Consider the following 19,809-nt stretch of genomic DNA (forward strand, 5'->3'; position numbering starts at 1 on the left):
CTGAAGTCTAGTGAGTTATACCCAGGCTTAAAATACCTAGCTTACATACTTCTTTTGGGGCTAGGTGCTAGAATACCATGCAGTGCCCTCGCCTCCTAAAAGAGTAATACAGCCAAAATTGTTCTTTAGCCCATCTGTGGAGTACTGGGTGTTCTCAGAGCCCTGGAGAACAAACACTGGCGAGCCTCCGGTATCCACTGAAAGTTTTATTTCTTTAGGGTTTTATCCCAATCAGTCCTTTAAAAACCAAGTAACACAGACCTGGGGGTTAGGACATGGGGGCTGTGCCTCCCTCCGACTGAGCTCGGCCAGCAGTAGGAAAGAGGGAGGGGGCACAGGACGGCAAAAGCCAGACAGCAGCAGCAATAACGGGAGTGACGACGACGTCACAGAGCCAGCTCCCTCCTCTCCCAAGCCCTGGCTACAGCCCCTATGGCTTGGGGTGGGGGGAGGGCAGAACCCACCCCAGGCCCCTCCTTCCCCTCCTCAGATAGCCTCCCTGGGGGCTCAACCCAATTCATCCAGCAGGAGACTGAGGCACACGGAGAGGAGGAAGTGGGAGAGGAGGACACAGGAGAGGCAGGGAGGTGGCACAATGAAGGCAGAGGTGAGAGGCCCCTGGACACCCCACCCCCGCCCCCACCCCGGGGAGGGGCCAGGAAGCCACATCATCACACAGCATTCGGGGAGATGAGGTGGGGTTTAAGGCTGTGGGGCCCCAAGGTGCGCAGGGCCGCAGGCCTCAGTCGAAGCCATGCCAGTCGCTGTGCTCGGAGTCGTATTCTAGCTCAGCACCCACGCACTTGACCCCATCAAGCAGCATGGGTGTGCCATGGTGTCGGTCTGCAATGCAGGTGACAGATCAGAATGCCAGCCTGGCCCCTGGCCCCACCCACTCTTAGGAGACCCCCCGCCCCTTCCCTCTGGGCTCTGCCAGGAGAGTCAGGAGAAAGGTACCTGCGAACTCTAGGCCAGGGTAAGGACACCTTTTTCAGACAGGGAGAGTGGAAAGCCCTTGCAGCCAAGCTGGCACCCCCCTCCTGTAGCCAGACCCAAGGCTCACAAGCTCACCCATGACGCGCGCCTGCACTGTCACTCGCACGCAGGTGCCGGTGCCTCCTTCACAGGCTAGCAGCATCTCCTCCTTGAGGACACCCTCCTTGTGTGCCGAGTACTCACACTTGATGCTGTAACCTGCCCAGGTCATCAGCACCTCCATGGTCTCCCCCCTCACCCCACCCCACCCAGCACTCACTGGCCTCAACCTGCCACCAAGACTGGCCACCTCCTCCAAAGGAGCGAAGACAGCCCAGGACCTATCCCCCGCCATCCCCAGGGCTGGGCAAACAGGTCTTGGAAACTTCCCACTCTTCACTGAGCTCTACATGCCTCCAGCCTGTGGACAACCCCATTAGGGCTCCAAGGGTCAAACTCAGGTTTCCAGGAGGAGGGCCCGCTGATTCCCCAAAAAGGCAGACAGGGAGAGGGGGTGATGGGGAAGAGGGACAGGGCAAGCCCTCAGCAGATCAGGTGGCAAGAGGTAAAGGCCTGAGGGAGCTCACCAAATCCCCGCAGGGGCAAGGTCCTGAAGAGAAAGCCGGGGGACGTGAAACTGAAGCTGGGGTGTCAGCATACTATGAAACTGACACCCTAGCCTCTTGGGGGGGGCAGGGGAGGGCCTAAAGCAGGCAGGGGAGGGAGAAGCAGCCCCAAGTCCAAAGCCTGTGACTGGCAGGTGCTAGGACGTAGCTGCCCAGGATTCCTGGGGCTCTGGCAGATTTTTCTTGAGGGGCAGGCAGGAGGGAGAGCTGGAGGCCCAGAGCCAGTCCTTACTGAGGGAACTACCACGTGAGGCACAGGCACAGGCCAATAGTGCAAGCGCACGGACTTCTGTCCAGGAGCAAGGCCTGGGGTATGGGACCTGCCAAAATGCCACACTCCAAGCCTGTAAAGAGGCCTCATGTCCCCCAACTGCTGAATTGCCCATCCACCCTGAAAGGGGGAGAGGAAGCACCCCATGCACTCACCCCCACTCCCACCCAGGCCCTGCTGGAGAAGCGCAGGCCTCCAGTACCCTGAGCAGGGGACACACCTTCTGGGATGGGCAGGACGCTGAGGAGCTTGAGGTGTAGGCTAGGGACTGGAGCTTCTCGGACGTCCTTGCTCAGCCTGAGCACTGGGGGCAGAGTGAAGGTAATCTCATACCTGTGCAGGATCTTCAGGAAGCCAACCTGTAGCAAGAAGACAGGGGGAGAGAGGGAAGCACCTTCACTCTCAGCCTCCCCCAGGGCCTGCCAGCTCCTGCCACCTAGGATCCTGTGGGCCCCTGTACCTACTGCTTTAGGGATCTCAGAGGGGGAACTAACTCCCTCCAGCACTCCAGCTTGGCCACACCCCAAGCCCAGTGGCTCCAAGCCCTTTGCCTGAGGACCTCATCCCTCCAGCTTGCTACTCAACATCTGTTTCATGGGCCCCACAGTATATGGTGGCCCATTTTATAGACGAGGACATGGAAGTCAGACAATGACTGGCGGGGACACCATACAGTGTGGCCTGGGTAAAGCTCTCCCCAGGCCTCTTAGCCACTCCTGCCACCTGTGGCACATAGCAAGTACCTGGCATTGCCCATAAGGGGAAGTTCAAAGTCCCACAAGATGGTCATTCACCTGGCCCCACCCCTGCCAGCACCTGCCAAGAACCAACAGCCTGGGGTCAGGGACACTGGTCCTCTCATCACTCGCATGGAGATAATGGGCAACACAGATTGCACAGGAAGGAGGAGGAGACAGAATTAGAAAAACAGACACAAGACCATCTGTGTCAGTCTCCAGCTGGCCCACCGGCACCTGAACGTGGATGTCTGCCTACCACTCAAAGGCTCAGTGTGCCCAGAGTCCCAACTCCGGGCCCAAGCCATTTCCGTTGTTCATACACAGTGACTGGCAACCAGTGCCCCCTGAAACAGATGCCAACCTTGCTAAGTCCAGACGTGTGCCGGGACACAAGCTGGGGTGGCTGCTGAACAGGCAGGCTAGCCAGAGTGCAGTCTGGGGGGTGCGGAGGTGCGTGTGCTCTACCTACAACTCCCGTGCACACATGCTGGTATGCTCACAGCAGCAAGGGCCGGACAGTCCAGGCCTTGGGGCTTGTTAGGACTCACTGCGGGAAGCACTTAGCTCAGTGGGACAGACGTCACCGCATAATAAAGGTCAGCCCGGGGGCTCCGACACTCTGCAGGTGGAGGACACATTTCTCAAGGGGCCTTTCTGGCTGTCCTGCCAATGGTGACCCTGTGGTCCAGCTGCACCAGAATTTTCCAGAGGAACTCTCAGAGATGTTCAAAAAACACTCATCACTGCCCCATTTAAGTAAAAAATAGAAATGTTCATAATACCAGGAATAGGGAACCAGCTAAATCAATGATGATATATTTAATGGAATTATCAGGCAGTTGGAGAATCTCGTAGAAAATTATTTACTGACCTAGACAGGAGACGATTCACAAGCAAGCAAGAAACAGCATGTCTATTGTGATACCAGATTTTTGTTTTTGGAAATGAAGGAAAAAAAAAAAATCCTGAAATGGCACACATCCAAATATAAACTATTAACTGTGATTGTTGTCTAGATAGTATGATTGTGTGTGCTCTTAAATTTCTTTACAGTTTTCTCTAGCTTCCAAATTTTCCCTAGTGGACGTCAATGGATTTTGCAACGGGGAGGCAGGGGGAGAGGGAGCTATTCTTTCAAGTTTTGGTTCCTTCCGCTAATTCCCTGGAGGAAGTTGCCAGCTGTAGGAAAAGAGTGAGGATTTTACAGTTGGGCAGAAATGATGAATCTGGGCCCCTCCTCAAGGAGGCCCTGATGGACCAGACGCCCTCCCCTTGCTGTGGCATTCCCACTCATCTCCAGAGTTCTAGCTTACTGTCCAACCTAAGGGCCTCATTCCCTGTTTCGCCACCAATCTGTCCCCTCCAGACACTTCCTCCTGCCCCTCCCAAGTGGACGTGGGATCTGCCGGTGCCCCAGCACTCAGAGAAGCCATGATGGAGGGTGTGTGAGGTGGGACTCCCACCAGGAGACACAGGGTGATAAGAAAACACTAAACCGCAGAGAGCCTAAAGCCACCAGAGGTTTGGCAAAGGGGGGTAACGGAAGTCACACCCTGTCATCAGCAAAATTATGTGTCACACCTGTATGACACACACACATTCTTTTACCTCATGCTTGCACCAACTCAATGCGGTGTGAACGGTCTTCATCTCAGAGAAGAGGAAACTGAGGTGACCTGCCCAAGGTCCCAGTGCCAGAACAGCAGGCCTGGACCTGAACCCAGGCCTTGGGCACCTCAAGCTTGAACACCACCTTCCACCGCTGCTCTTGGGGTGACACTGATGACAACAGCTCTGTCCCACTTTGTTGGAGTAACATCCTAAAGGCACTCATTTCATTGCAGTCTTGCCACCTCCCACTTTACAGACAGGGAAACCAAGGCCCAGGGAGGGACCAAGATGTGCCTCAGAAGCCAGCTTAAAGGAAACAAAACAAACAGGCCCAGGAAGCCAGGCAGGGCCAAGTAATGGCCAAGGGAGCAAGGCAGATGGTGGGGGGAGGGCGCATACCTTGACCAGAAAGCTGCTGTCACTCTCCTGGGTGACCATGACCACAGAGTCATGCAGCTTCTCGTCAAAGTGGACATGGCTCTGGGAGCCTTCTGCATCATGGCCTGCTGCAAAGCGGATACTCCGGACTCTGGGCTTGTTGCCTGGGAAGAGAAAGAGGAGAGGGCTCTAGGGGCTGCTGGCTTCCTCTACCCCCCAGGAGACGACTCCCCCATGTCACCCCATGCCCCCCCCACCCCCTACAACTGCCCTTGACATCACTCAGCAGCCACTGGGTGGGCTCCTTTCAGGGCTAAGCCACATCCTAATGGATATTGGAGGTCATGAGGCTTAAGGCCCTCTACCTTCCCAGTCCTCCCACAAAATATAAGCACCCTGAGGATGGGTGTGTCAGGGATTAGCTAGTATGACCCCTTACTTAGAGGAGATGAGGCAGTCCTGCAGACTCTCAGCAAGCCCCAGATAGTGCAGACTCAGCCCCAGGCCTTGGGTTCCAGGTCTATCAGTGCCAAGACCCCTGCCTGCCCCTCCTGATGACCCCAACCTGAGAGAGGAGGGGGGCAGGGACTGGAGCAGGCTCTATGGGACCTTTCTGGAGGTGGAAGAAACAAAGGGGGCCAAAAAACACACTGAGCCCACCTAGAAGAGGCTCTAAACCTCATCCCTCATCACCAGCAAGGAAGACGGAGGTACCCAGGGGAGCCTCTCAGACACCTCCCAGAGACACCCTACCCTCCTCTACTTAACCACCCCCACTCAAACACACACACACAAGGCCATCAGCTGTTCCTAGCTGGGTCCGGTTCTCTGAGGCCTGGAGGCAGGGAGTTGAGACAGGCAGAGCAGCTGGAGCTGGGGCCTGGGCTGGGGGAGGCACATGTTCCCATAAGTAGGACCCCAATCCTCTCTGGCCCACAGCCACAGCCTTTAGGCCTCCCAAGCCCTCTGCCCAGAGTCCTTTTGGTGGGACTGGGCCAGGCCTGGCTGGTCTGGGGAGGCAAGAGGGGGCAGCCTGCCCCCCCCCACATTCCTTGCTGAGCCCCCCCCCCCCGAGCTGACCCTCAAATTTTACCTGGCCTCCCTTGCCTAAAACCCTTGAAGAGCCTTTCTGGACCCTGAATGAAACCCAAATTCCCTTCTGTCGCCTCCTGTGGCCCTACCTACCCCGCTAGCTTCAGGGCTCACCCCAAGGCTCTAATGCCCCCCAGTCCCCACAGTACAACAGGAAAGCTGGAACATGGGGACTAGATGGCAGACACCTCCATAAACCAGCACACCAGGGAGCGAGCTGGAGTCTCTGGTTCCCTGCTAAGGCTTGGGTGAGCGCCGGGACCCAGCACAAACACTGGTATAATTACACTGATGTAATGTAATTCACTCAGACACGCGCACGCGCACACACATACACACAGCCGATGCAGGCCCCACATGCAACAACAGCCCTCCCGCCAGGGCCCACTGGAAGACTGGTGCAAACCCTGCCCAGCCAGGAAGGCACTCACCCTTGTTGGCTGCAGCCATGGATGCCCTCCCTGCCACGGGTTAAGACACGCAGCTCCTGCCAGGCACCGCCACTCAAGCGCAGCAGCCTCCCATGCTCCGGGGACACCAGCAGGAGCCTGAAGGGTGGGGAGTCAGGAGGGCAGGGGTCAAGGCCACCCAAGGGAGACCACCAAAGCAGAGACCTCCCTTCAGGGGAAGACACTAACACCCAACCCCCTGCTGCTTTCAACAGCCAAGGGCTGCCTATACCCTCTCGTGTTGGGGGGCTTCTGCCCCCACTCCCCACATTCCCCAAGAGCCCTCACGCCTGCCTGATACCCTACTGACCCAGAGCCTTGCCAGCATGCGCTGAGCTGCAGCTTCTGGGTGCCAAAGCTCCAGTACAGGACTCTTGGACACAACCCACCCGAAGCTGGCAGGAAGGACAGCCTGGAAAGGAAGGGGACATGACTGGCACTTTTCAGAGGCCACTTCTCATGCTGGTAACCTCAGGGGCTCTCCCTCCTGCAGCCAGATGCCACATTATTCAGGTTACACACCCAGTGCAGCTGGGTCAGGATGCTTGATCCAGAGTAAGAACGGGGGCCCCCATAAGATGGGCCCTTGGAGCTTCCCTCCAGGTTATGGGCTCAGGGCCCTAGAAAGAACATAAGGGGCTGCCCCAGGGCAATGCAACATTTGGCCTCTGGCCTGACTCTCTGGGCTGGCTTAGCTCCCCTAGGGCAGCCACAGGGCAGGGGCAGCAGGAGGCATCTCCAGGAAGCCTGTGTGAGCAGCCTGGCCCTTGATGGTCCATCTAATAAGCATCAAGAATAAGAATGAAAAAAAAAAAAATGAAAAAAAAAAAAAAAAGGGGTGCCTGGGTGGCTCAGTGGGTTAAAGCCTCTGCCTTCGGCTCAGGTCATGATCCCAGGGTCCTGGGATCGAGCCCCGCATCGGGCTCTCTGCTCAGCGGGGAGCCTGCTTCCTCCTCTCTCTCTCTGCCTGCCTCTCTGCCTACTTGTGATCTCTGCCTGTCAAATAAATAAATAAAATCTTTAAAAAAAAAAAAAAAGAATAAGAATGAGTCCAACTGATGGAAACAGATGGAATACATAAAATTGGAACATTTACAGAGATTACAGAAAGAGAAACCAAAATAAACAAACCCAAACCCTCATTTGTCACCACTGACAGTAGCAATACCCTAAGCCTTCACTCTGAAAATTGGCAATAAGGATGGGTGGCTGGGTCACGCAGTCGGGGTAAACACCCAACTCTTGCTTGATTACTGCTCAGGGTGGGATCTCAGGGTCGTGAGATGAGAGTCCTGAGTCAGATTCCGCATTCAGTGCAGAGTCTGCTGGTGTCCCTCTCCCTTTCCCTCTGCCCTCCATGCCCCCACACGCAGGAGCTCTCTCTCTTTCTCTAAAATAAACACATAAATAAAATCTTAAAAAAGAAAGAAAGAAAATTGGCAATAAAGAGAAATCATTCAGCCTGCCTCTTAGCCTTTCAGGTAACTAAATCATCCCGATGGTTAAAGGAAAACCCTTCTTTACAGAAGAATTCTCACTATTCAACAACAAAAGAAAGAACAAATGCTAAACAATTCTGCGACTGCCAAAGAAACAAAAGCTGGAGGCAGGGAGGCAGGGGAATCTGACCCTGAGGGCAAAGGTTGACAGAAGCAGGTGCTCACAGATGCCCAGTGCCGGGAGGACACACCGGGGAACCGAAACAAGTGTGCAACAGAGCGATGTGGTGACACGCACTCGTCAATCTCTTGTCACTCCCAGTGGGAACACCTGACACACAGAGGCTTCCTGAGGGGAGGGGGCATGAAGTCACAGCATCACAGACGAGGGGGTCCTACCTGAAATATCTGACCTGGATCTAAGGAAACCCCTAGCTTCTGGCTTATTGAAAACACTGCGTTGAGTGACATCTCTGAGGAGATGACTCCTGGGGAAAGCAACAAAACAAACCCAGAAGGCCAGAATGTTCTACAGGACAACTGACCCATCATTTTGGTTTTTCCCCCAAACTGCAAGAAAAATAAAGGAGCAGCAGTTGGTCTAGATAGGGGCTGGCGGAGCCGCAGCCTGAGGCGGCCGCCTGTGTCCCATAATATTACTGGAACACAACTGCACTCCTTTGTTTACGTGGTGTCTAAAACTGCTTTTGCACTAAAGCGAAGCTACTTTGAGTAGTTGCAGAGACCACATGGCCTCAAAATCTAAAATATTTACTGTCTGGCCCTTGACAGAAAAAGTTTGCCAACCACTGCTCTAAATTAACACACAAAGAGACCAAGAAGCCAGGGGACTCGATGAGACAGCTGACCTGGTTTTTTCCACCACATCAGCTACAAGAGGAAAAATAAATGGGGTGGGGGGGTTCTTAAAAAAAAAAAAAAGAAAAAGGACGTTTAGGGGATAATTGGGAAATGTGAATGGGACATTCACATGGATCTTAGATGGTGACATTAAGAAATAAAAGCAGGTGCCTGGGTGGCTCAGTTGTTAAGCATCTGCCTTCGGCTCAGGTCATGATCTCAAGGTCCCAGGATCAAGCCCCACATCGGGCTCCCTGCTCAGTGGGAAGACTGCTTCTCCCTCTCCCACTCCTTCTGCTTGTGTTCCCTCTCTTGCTGGGTCTCTCTCTGTCAAATAAATAAATAAAATCTTTTAAAAAAAGAAAGAAAAGCTAATCTTGTTAGGTAAAATAATGGTATTGTATCTTATAGACACATATGTCCTTATTTTTCAGAGATACCCGCTGAAGTATTTAGAGATGAATAACCCATGAATGACTTTGGCTAATTCAGGGAAAGAAGAGAAACCACATGGTGGCCTCACAGTTGGGGGTTGGGCCTGTAGAGGACATGACCTCGAGGTCTCTTAGGTACCAAGCTGCCCTGGGAGCAGGTCTCAACTCCCTTTTCACTTCCCAGTGTGAGAAAAGCCCACTTAGCCCCAGACGCCTCATGGGCAGGGTAAACACCTCAGGTACCAAGAGTCCCCAGGTGGAGGCCTAGGGAGGTACAGGGAAAGGCAAGGTTTGGGTCTCAGGTCCCAGGCCAGCACCCACTCCATCATCCCCCACCCCAACTATTGAAAACTAGCTCCAGGCCAGAGTCCAGGGAAGGGAACTGTGCCCTGACTTATCTCTGGTCAGGGCCAATCTGGGGTCAGTCCCAGAAGGGCACCCCCTTAGCCCTGGAATGCTCAGCTTATCCCCAGAGAGCCTGGCCCTTGAAGAGAAGCCTCCCCCACCCCACCCACTCCGGCCATGCCCTGAAGTGGATTCAGGACATGTGAAAAATGGCCAAACACAAGGAGCAGAGGCTGCTCCGGCCACACGGGAATGACAGACCAATGTCCACAAGGTCCCTGCCACCCCAGCACCCAAGATACTACCTGGAGGCCCAGGTGAAACTCTTAACCTGTGGCTGGTGGGCAAAGGCTCCAGAGCACTCCTTCCCCAAATATTATGACCCAGGACATGCAGGGCCCCCTCCCTGTCTTCACCACCAAGCCACTGCCTATTGGCTGCCTGTGTCATTCAGGCCCTCCCTTTAACCAGGAACAATCCCCATACCTTAGCCTCAGGCCCTCTCCCATCCCAAGACAGACCTGAAAATCTTTAAAAGGATCCCCTTTGCCACGTCTGGGATCACTTCATGTTCCCCACCTTACCAGGGCAGTGACTATGTTTTTGCCAAACTCTGTGCCCCCAGGACCCGGACCAGCACCTGGCAGGGAGCAGCTGTGTCTGGTTTATATTTGTTCAATGAATGAATGACCAAACTAAGGGGAACCCAAGGATGCGCCTTGGCTGGCCCTCTGGGTAGATGTGACATGTCAAAGCCAGTGATTCTACACAGGAAGCTCTCAGAAAGAGGAACTCCCCACCCCACTCTCTTAGCCAACTCTTGCCCCAGAGGGTACTCCCCTCCCCCCATCTCACAGAGTGTGGCCTCCCACTGGGCATTATTCTGGCCTTGCCACAATCTGTTACTCCCCTTGAGATGGAATGCCCGCTGAGGGCAAGACTAGCAGCTCACACACTGCCTCGAGCTCAGTACAGAGCAGGGATGCAGGCACGCAGGCACGCCTGTAACCCTTGGGCAGTGAGAACACAGAGATGGAAGGCAAGTGACTTAAAGGGCCCAGAGGAGGCTGGAAAAAACAAGCTTCCTTTCTCAGCAGAGAGCCCTGTCAGTCGCGTCCCCTGGGAGCCAGACTCTCATCCAAACACAATTCCTCATCAGAGGCAGGAGGAGAGGGTATCCACTTCCCTCTGCTGCAGCTGTGTCCTCAGGAACTCCCCTGGAGACCCCAGGCCTCCTCCCGTGCCAGCCAAGTCCTGAATGCAGCCCAAGCTGCACAGCCCCCCAGAGACAGCAGGGCCATGGTCAGGAGCACGGGCTCCAGAGCCTGGCAGTCTTGGTTTACATTCAGGCAGCATGGGAAGTTACTTCAAATCTCTGTGCCTCAGTTTCCTCCTCTGCGCCACAGGAATAAGCCGTGACCTCTTCCTCTGAGGGTGTGGTGTAGCTGATACCTGAAGCTCTGACACTGCTCTCCACTCCGCCCTCATCTTTGCAAAAGCAAACCCCAAAGGCCCGGTTTCTGAAGCAACAGCAATTTCAGAGCAGCACTGGTAAAGAGGCTCTTCAGGCTAATCCTGGAACAGTCAAGAATGGCCCTCAGGGGGGAGCCTCAGGGACTTCAGGCTTCTCAGAAAACAGCTCAAGGATTCAGGGGCTGCCCTCCCCCTTCCCTTCTCCTGCCTTCCTCCTCCCCCACTCCCAGGCCAGCGGGGTCCCCCAGGGATTGCCAGGGAGCAGACTGCTGAGAGTCTGTCCCCTTCAATCAGAGGAAGATGTAAAAGGAGCATATATTGTGAGAAATGCCCCCACCCCAACAACAAAAACGAAAGGAACCCCCTCCGCAGCTTAGCTGGGCTATCAACAGATCACCTGTGGTACCATGGACAGTCACAGGATGGGGAGGGCTGGAAAGCTGGAACAAGGGCCCTGGGGGCTTCTCTGGCTCTCAGTTACTCTCAGGAAAATTGAAGGAACCTTCTCTCTGGGAGACAGAGAGCTGAGGTCCCTCGAAGCTTTAGAGAGAAAGACCGTTTCAAGGTTACCCTATCCAGGGCAGGGCTCAGCCAGGCCCAGGGAACTTCTGGCATGAGAAGGCCCAAGAACATGGCAAGTGAGCAAACAGATGGACCAATGGAGTTACACAGAAACCCAGGGTTCTCAGCCCTCTAGACTCTGGCCCCAAGCTCCAGACTGGAGGGAGGGCCAAGACTGTCTGTGGCAAAGTGGAGCTCCAGAACATGCCACCTTGGCCCCCCATCCCACAGCTGCACTCCTATACTACCTCCCTGCCGGAAGCAGCCCCCAGATCCCAGGCACCACAGGGCCAGCCCCAGTTCGTCCTCTGCTTTGTGGCTCAGGGCACGGCCCCAAACCCTTGAGGCCTCATTTCTCATTCATTCCTCTAGCTCCATTCTCAACCTGTTCAAGGACTTTCTGAGCCACAAAATTACACAACCTTCCACTTTCCCTGACTCGCTGCCCACCTCACCATAGCCCAGGGCTAAATCCTGGCTTAAGCACTCAGTCCAGCAGCACCGTCCAGTCTCCCATTAGAGCTCAAGCTTGTAGGGGCACCTGGGTGGCTCCATGGGTTAAGTGTCTGCTTTGAGCTCCCGTCATGATCTCAGGGTCCTGGGATCAAGCCCCATATCATGCTCCCTGCTCTGCAGGGAGTGTTTCTCCCTCTCCTTCTGTCTCTCTCTCTCAAAATAAATAAATAAAATCTTTAAAAAAAAAAAAAAAGTTCCAGCTTGTAAACAGAGTTCCCACCGAGACCACACTGACCTGCTGACCCCAGAACCTGACATAGGTCTGGGCACAGAGTGAGGGGATTGCATACATAGAACAAGGCCTGAAAAGGCAAGACTGGATGTCAAGTTTGGTTGTGGCAGTTTTACATCTACTCTCTCTAGATGTGACTCCATTTCCTCCTCCCTCCACCAGGCCAAAAGTGCAAGGATAAGTAAAGTGTTCTTTTTGTCACAAGCAGGAGTCAACTGGGGAAGAGACTCCCACTATCCCACACCCTGGTGTCTCCCCAAAATGTCCATTCCCTCCTCAAAACCTCCCATCCTCCATGCCCCAGCTTGAGGGTCCTTAGACCCCTCCAGCCTCCAGATTGCCTGTCCCACCTCGGTCTTAACCTCAGCCCGTCACCTGAAGGCCCCAAGAAGTAGAGGCCAGGCCAGGTCTAGGGGATGGCACCTGCCCCTGACCTTCTTCAGCTCCCTGGGAAGAGAAATGCCCTACCCCCACTTGCCAGTGCCAAGATTCAAGAGGAAAGGCAACCCAAGGATTCTCTTCTCAGTCCAGCAGGGCTCCAAGTCCAGAATCTAAATAAAACCCCTTCTGCTGTGGTGATGGGGAGGTGCTGGCCAAGTCCCCAAAGGCATCAGGGGCCCAGATTTAGGACGCTGTCCTCTCATGCCTCCATTCCCGTGGGTGTGGTGCCTCATCACCGCCCCTTTCTCATCTTCTAGGGAGACAGATGCAGGTAGACGCTCCCCCTCCATCACACCCCTCCTGGGCTTCTAGGCTGCAGCTCAGTCCCCTAGAGATAATCCTGTGCCCTCCCCACCCTCACCTCTGCTGACGCAGGAGTCTCAGGAGCCCGCACTCCCCGACATCACCGCCCTCCTCCCCGAAGGCGTCCAGGCAGGAGAGGCTCAGAGGCTATTTGTCCAAGGTCACACGTTGAGGCGGTGACAATAGCGGGGGGGGGGAGGGGAATGCTGACGGTGATGACCCCATTACGCCCCCGCCCTAACTGTGTCACACGTGCCCCCGACAGTGCGCCGCGGAAAATATCCTCGCTCCACCACCTAACGGTCAGCCGCGGCTTCCGGGCTGACATTTCCCCAGTTCAGATGCCACGGAGCACTCCCGGGTGCTGCCCCAGTGCGGAGCCGCCGCCCCAGCTCCGTGGGCTCCCAGTTACCGACTGCCTAGGACCGGAGGGGACCTCGGCGAACGGGGCGGAACCGGGAGATGTCTGGAGGAGAAGCAGTCTCACCGTGCAGGGCGCACCCCGGGGCCGCTCGGGCAGGGTCCACCGCGGCGGCAGCCGTGGCGGTCGCGGCGGCTGCGGGGGCTCAACGCGGAGCACGAGGAAAGATCCCCGCGCCGCCACAGCCACCGCCCGCCTCACGGGCACGCCCCCCACCCCCGCCCATTGGCCGGCCGAGGGGGTGGGGCGAGGACGCTTCCGACCAATAAGCGGTCGCCAGAGAACCGCCAACAGGCGTTGCGCCACTGTGTCATGTGCAAGGGGCCCGCGGCTGCGCCAGGCCAGCCCACACCTACCCACGGCTCGGCGAGTTCTCGCGATGAAGGCAGCCCGGCCGCCCGCTGTGGCCCGGGGCCTGCCCAGAAAAGGGAGGGGGAAGGAGGAACGTCTAGAGTAGTCCCCGCCTGCGTTCCAACTTCAGCTGTGGAGTTTGCCCTCCCGCCTGGGCCCCAATTCGTAAGGGGGCTCTCCTGGCTTCTGTTTCCTCGAGCGGCCGTAAGGCCGGACTCAGAGATAGTGGGGCACCTAAAAGTCGCCTTTCTCCCTAGGCTTCCAAACCCGCATCGGCAAGCCCATCGATATGGGCATCGCTAGGTCCTGTTCCGCAGCTGAGGAACCCGCCATCCTTCCCACTCGGCAACCCCCGGGTTTCAGCCTCTTCCCCTTCCACCCATCCCCCCTCCTTGGAGGAAGCGCTCTCGCGCTGACTCGAAACGCGTCCTGGGAGCCCGGCCGGCCCGAATAAGCAGCAGAACAAAGAAGGCAGGCGGGATGAGCCTCGGGGGACCACATCTTCTGCTCCTGGTCTCCATGGAGGCGGTCGCCATGACAGCGGGAGGCGCCCAGCTCAGCGCAGCGGGGTGGTGTGTGGGCACCTGCACAAGCCCGGGAGCGAGAGGCGTGGCCCTAGGGTCTTTAAGAGTTCCAGCCGCTGCTCCGCCAGGCGCCTGGCTGTCCTTGAACAACAGTCCCCCTCCCCCATTTCGCAGGCTGTGACAGGGTCCCTAAACTGCCTGCGGGGAGCTGTCCGTTGCACGAGGTTCCCGTCTCCCAATCAGTGTAACTATGGGAGAGATGGTATGGCAGGGCTGAGGGTCGAGAAGGACCTTCTCCGTCGCTGCCTTTGGGGAACCGCCGAGGCTCCTATCCTCTCCGCTGGATCCCTGTGGTCCCTAACCTATCCCATGGTGTCTGGTCTCCTCACTGTTGGCAAATTAATCTTTCTAAGCTATTGTTTCCATCACACCTTCCTCTGCTCCAAAACCTCCGTGTGCTGGGACTGTCTCCAGCAGAGCTTCACAAACTTTTTAGAAGCATTTTTGGGTGATTCGTGCGCACTCTGGCGTTTGAGATGCTGCCCTCCAGCGTGGACACTGGGAGATTTCCACATTCTGATCTCAGACCATCCACTCCTGTCAGATGCTTTCTAACTACCCAACCCCACAATTCCATATGCCCCACTATCCTCTCCCCACCGGAAAAAAAAAAAAAAAAAGTGCACTCCCAAGTCTATTCTATTCTTCAGCCTCTGAATTTGGCAGACAGTTGGGCCCAAAGCAGACTACAGATCTATCTTGTTTAGCCCACACGGGGCTTTTTTAAAGATTCTAATTCTTCCTCTTCTCCTCTTTTTCTTCCTCCTCTCCCTTTTTCTCCTCTCCTCTTTCTCGTTTTCCTCTTCCTCCTCTTTCCCTTCTTATTCCCTTTTGCAATATCAGAAGCTCTAACTGCGTGGGCTCACATTATAGCCTGGGACCAGAGGCTGGCACATTCACCTTGCTGTTGTGCCCGCCGATCCCTATTTTCTCACATTGATTTTACCTTCTGGGTCTGTGCAGGCATTGATTTCCTGATGCCCTCCTTATGCTACCTTTCTACGTAGAATGCCCTTCCCACTCTCCTCTCATAGACAAAATTCACCCTCCCTTCAAGACCAAGTGAGGGCCCGCCTTTATTATGTCTTTCTAAACAACTCTCCTCAAAATTCACCCCGTGGTGGGCTCTTTAAAACACAGAGACTAGCTGCTAACTGGGCATTGCCTGGGGCCATTTCCTAACGGTCAAACCCCCCCCCTTTTTTATAAGATTTTATTTATTTATTTGACAGAGAGAAAGACTGGGAGAGAGGGAACAGAAGCAGGGGGTGGGGCAAAGGGAGAAGAAGGCTTTCCTCTGATGGGGAGCCGGACGCGGGCTCAATGTGGGGCTCAATGTGGGGCTCAATGTGGGGCCCCATGTGGGGCTCAATGCAGGATTCGATCCCAGGACCCTGGGATCATGACCTGAGCCGAAGGCAGACACTTAACATCTGACCCACCCAGGTGCCCCTGTCAACTCCTTTAAACAAATATTTACTAAGCGTGTATGATGATCAAGTTGCTGTGCTAGGCTCTGGAATCACAGGTACTCGCAGTTCAGGATAGGAAGTACACCACAAAAAAAGAGCTGTGGTTTCTTGTCCCTGCCAAACACTCATACTCCTAGGTGCTGGACAGTCTCACTGACTAGCCAATTGGAAGGACCTGCAATACAGAGCTGTCCATGCCTGGGGAGACTACAGTTTCCCAGGGAAGGCCCCAAGGCCACAGTAATTGCAGATGGTGCTGATAAGCTTCCAAGAGAAAATGTGATTCTTTGTGCCGGGAGGAAGCTAGATTAGATGGTATGTGGCTGCCCCATTGCAGTTCAGTGTGTCTGTGTACCAAGAAAAGATGCTAAACATCAGAGTGTACCAAGAAGAGATGCTAAACATCAGGCCTTTCTGGGCCTTTCTGTGCAGAGGGCCTTAACAGAGCTTTGAGGTAAGCCACAGGCCCCCTGGAGATTGCGGCAGTACGGGAAGGAATTAAGAACAACTCCAGTTTAGGCGAACAGACTGAACACCTGTAAAACATCCATTCCAGCTCCAAACATGTGGTATTATGGACTCTATTCTTTTTAATAAAAATTGAACAACTTGGGGCGCCTGGGTGGTTCAGTGGGTTAAAGCCTCTGCCTTCGGCTCAGGTCATGATCTCCGGGTCCTGGGATCGAGTCCCGCATCGGGCTCTCTGCTCAGCGGGGAGCCTGCTTCCACCTCTCTCTCTGCCTGCCTCTCTGCCTACTTGTGATCTTTGCCTGTCAAATAAATAAATAAAATCTTTAAAAAAAATTGAACAACAGCAACCTTGTTGGAAAACTTAGAGGCAGTATCTAATAAAGCTGAAAATGCCAACGCTTTGACCCAGCAATCCACCAGTTTGGTTACATACCAAAAGATAGGTGTACAAATATTCATGCCGGCACCATCGGTAATAACCCCAAACTGAAGCTGACCCAAGTGTCCATCAACAATAGAATGAATTTTAAAAAATACTGTGGCTTATATATAAGCAATAGGATGGCTTATTATATAGCAACGACGAAGAACAGCCTCTACTGATACATGCAACAACTTGAATGATTCTCACAGACGATATTGAGCAAAAGAAGCCCTGGCCCATAATAGTATAAACTGTATTGTATATTCTAGTACCTGTCTTCATAAGCATCCATATGTATTTCCCCCGAGTATATACTGAGGAATGAAATTGCTGGAACATAGCTGGGGCTATAATGTACAACTTTCTTGATAATGTGTCAACTTAGCTATGGTGAACTACATTTCCCAGAATTCCTTTCCAATCTGGGTGGGCCACAACAGGCATTTTTACAGGAGATTTGGAGGGTGGAAGAAAAAAGCAGCGGCTATACCGGTACACTTGCAAAATCTGGACAGGAGGTTTGCAGCCCATGAACTTTGTTGCTGATGGCTGGCACACGTCGTTGACTTGGGATAACAGGCTGGCACCTACTCCCCCTTTCCCCAGATCCTCCTTCAGCTTCTTTGACTCCTGGGCCAGATAACAGAAGGCACCCTCCTCTACTACAGGACACACACATCATCACGTTTGGAGGTAGTGGGAACCAACACAAGTTCTGGTGTGTCATCAAAGGTTCCAGCTTATGCTCATGGATTCCAGCTTGTCCTTTCTCTCCGCCACTTTATATCCATCTTTCCTTCCCAATGGCCTGACTTGGAGCCTTTTAAGCTCCACCATCATATGTAAAAAAACAGTCTTACAGAGACTGTTTAACAGTTACCCAAAGCCAAATTCCTGCAACAAATGCTTTTTGCTTCTCCAATTAAACCCAAACTAATACAATAGCATAGGCATATGTTTAATTTCATATGAAACTGCCAAACCGTTTCCTGAAACGGTTGTACTTATACTCCATCAGCAGAGTAAAAGAGTTCCAGTTGCCTCACATCCTCATCAATACAAAAATTAGCAGTTAGTTTTGTAAAAACATGACACTGTGAAACCAAAACAGGGCAATGGGCCATCACTTTTCAGCCTCTGCTCTGAACCATGCCCTTGTGAAGAAAATTTTGCAATATCAAGATCACAAATGCACATATTCTTCATCCTAACAAACCCAGTTCTGGCATTGGTCATGCAGATATGCTTGCAAAGAATACTGAACTATGAATGTATGAGGTTTTTCACTTTTACATTATTGTTACTAATAACAGAAGGTTAGAAACAACTTAAATGTCCAAATAGAGGACTGATTAATTACATATTGTACAGACAATAGAATTTTATATGGCTTTAAAAACAGGAAATTTTCAATGTATTGATATAGAAAAATCTTGTATTAGTTGAGATTCTCTGGAGAAACTAAGGGGAGATGATACAGAGACAGATGGTATAGGTGATACAGATAGAGATTTATAAGAAGTAATTAGCTCATGTGATGAGTGAGGCTGCCAAGTTGCAAGATCTACAGAATGAGTCAGCAAACTGGAAACTAGGAGAGTCAAATCCAAAGGCTGGCAGGCTCAGGACACAGGAAGAATTGATATTTCAGTTAGAGTCTAAAGGCAGGGGAAAAAGACAAATCCTAGTTCAAAGGCCATCAAGAAGAAGAAATTTTCTCTTACTCAGGGAAGAGACATCCTTTTTATTATGTTCAGGTCTTCAACTGATTGAATGAGGCCCACCCACACGAAGACGAGCAATCTGCTTTACTCAGTCTACTTTTAAATTTAAACGTCAATCTCATCTGAAAACACCCTCAAAGAATGTTTGACTAAATTATGGGCATCCTGTGGCCCAGTTAAGTTGGCATATAACATTGGCTATCACATATCTATAAGAGATCATATTGAATGGAAATCAAGACACAGAACAGCTTGGGTAGTATGCTTCCCCTTTATGGTAAGAAAAAAAAGGAGGGTGCAGAATAACAATAAATGTGCATATTTGCTTGCATTCACAAAAAGACATTCTGGCAGAATGTACAAAAACTAAAGATAAAAGTTAAGCCTATTGAAGTTGTGTGGGCACGAAGGAGACATTTTACTTTTTATCTGTGTTTTAATTATGTGTATTTTATCTGTTTAAAACATTGAGTAACAAAAAATTTTAAGTACCACTTTGCATGCATTCTCATCTTCTAGGATTGTGAACACTGGGGGATACAAATCATGTTTTATATTCATCTTTGTGTTCCTGGCATTTAGTACATAGTAGGCACTAAATAAACATTAGAGGAATGAATGAATTAATGAATGAGCCAGAAGAAATCAGTTTTCATGTGGGTCAGAAAGTGAAGAGGAGTGTGAGGATCAGAGGGGGAGAAATATGACAATGGCTGTCAGAGGGGAAGTTTGGGGAACAAGAGGGATGTTTCAAGAAGAGTTATAGGATTATAATGTGTGATGTAACCCACTTTCATATTTATTCCCAAGAAACATTCAATAAAATTCTCCATTGTTTTGGGAACTTAATTTGTAGGGTGTCAAATATGATTTTAGATTCAGGTATATCTGGATACTAGGAATGGCTGGGGTCAGGGGAGGAACTCAAGGAGGAGGAACCTCCAGGACTTGGCCCAGCCTCTGCCATGGAGGGAGCTAGCAGACTCTTGAGAGGGTGACCCCTACCACAAAACCTATATTCTGGGCCCACTGTGTCCCTGTCAGGCAGATCATGCCCTACCCCACTTCCTGGTCCCTAAGCCCCTCTACACACCATTCCTACCAGCTCCACACACAGGAGTCTACAGGTGTGCTCCATGACAATGGATTCAGAGAACAAAACTCTGGAGATTCAAGACAAACTATAGCAGAATAATAGTGCTAGAGCTGGGGTCAACATGTGTGAGGGCTGGTGGTTAATTTGGGGAAAGTAGAAGATCAGGCTGAAGACAAGCTAAGACCTAAGACCAAGCTGAGTGCAGGGAAGAGGCTCAGATCAAGGTCAGGAGTAGTTCTCAATTTTTATGTGTATTATTTTAGGAACTCAGGTGAACAGAATTGGACTGCACATACTCCTTAGTTCATGACACTCTCTCCTGCTTGTCTCTAAACAGCCCACTATGAACACCTATAAATCCACCACCTGCCCAAGGACTAAAACATTACAAATAACTCATGTGCATGCTTCTTGCCTCTCTGCCCTCTGCTTCCTCTCAAAGGTAACTGCTGTCCTAGCTGTTATCCTTTTATTCCTTTTTCCTCCTTGTGGTAGACAGCTTCTAAAATGGCTCCCAAT

At 52.5% G+C, this 19,809-nt stretch overlaps 1 protein-coding gene across 3 annotated transcripts; it reads right to left on the reverse strand.

The window, feature by feature from the left end:
- Positions 1 to 187: 187 nt before the first annotated feature.
- ADISSP (adipose secreted signaling protein) lies at positions 188 to 13,392 on the reverse strand. Of its 3 annotated transcripts, XM_080812982.1 has the most exons (7): positions 13,235 to 13,367; positions 6,125 to 6,241; positions 5,041 to 5,214; positions 4,623 to 4,765; positions 2,093 to 2,231; positions 1,072 to 1,194; positions 188 to 843 (listed from the first exon to the last, which is right to left on the reverse strand). In XM_080812982.1, the coding sequence occupies exons 4-7, from the start codon at positions 4,659 to 4,661 to the stop codon at positions 743 to 745; spliced, it is 402 nt and encodes a 133-aa protein (XP_080669108.1). In that variant the 5' UTR covers positions 4,662 to 4,765; positions 5,041 to 5,214; positions 6,125 to 6,241; positions 13,235 to 13,367; the 3' UTR covers positions 188 to 742. The 3 variants fall into 3 exon arrangements, with proteins under 3 accessions (XP_080669108.1, XP_080669107.1, XP_080669109.1); XM_080812981.1 differs by lacking the exon at positions 5,041 to 5,214 and having other exon boundaries at positions 13,235 to 13,392; XM_080812983.1 differs by lacking the exons at positions 5,041 to 5,214; positions 6,125 to 6,241.
- Positions 13,393 to 19,809: the final 6,417 nt, after the last annotated feature.

Source organism: Martes martes (genome assembly GCF_963455335.1).
Source record: "Martes martes genome assembly, chromosome: 9".
Taxonomy (NCBI): domain Eukaryota; kingdom Metazoa; phylum Chordata; class Mammalia; order Carnivora; family Mustelidae; genus Martes; species Martes martes.

Excerpts from the sequence above, each read along its gene's own strand:
- ADISSP (XM_080812981.1), bottom strand. Across the intron at positions 2,232-4,622 it reads ACAGCAGCTTTCTGGTCAAG|GTTGGCTTCCTGAAGATCCT; the intron begins GTATGCGCCCTC and ends TTCTTGCTACAG. Across the intron at positions 844-1,071 it reads AGTGCAGGCGCGCGTCATGG|ACCGACACCATGGCACACCC; the intron begins GTGAGCTTGTGA and ends CCTGCATTGCAG.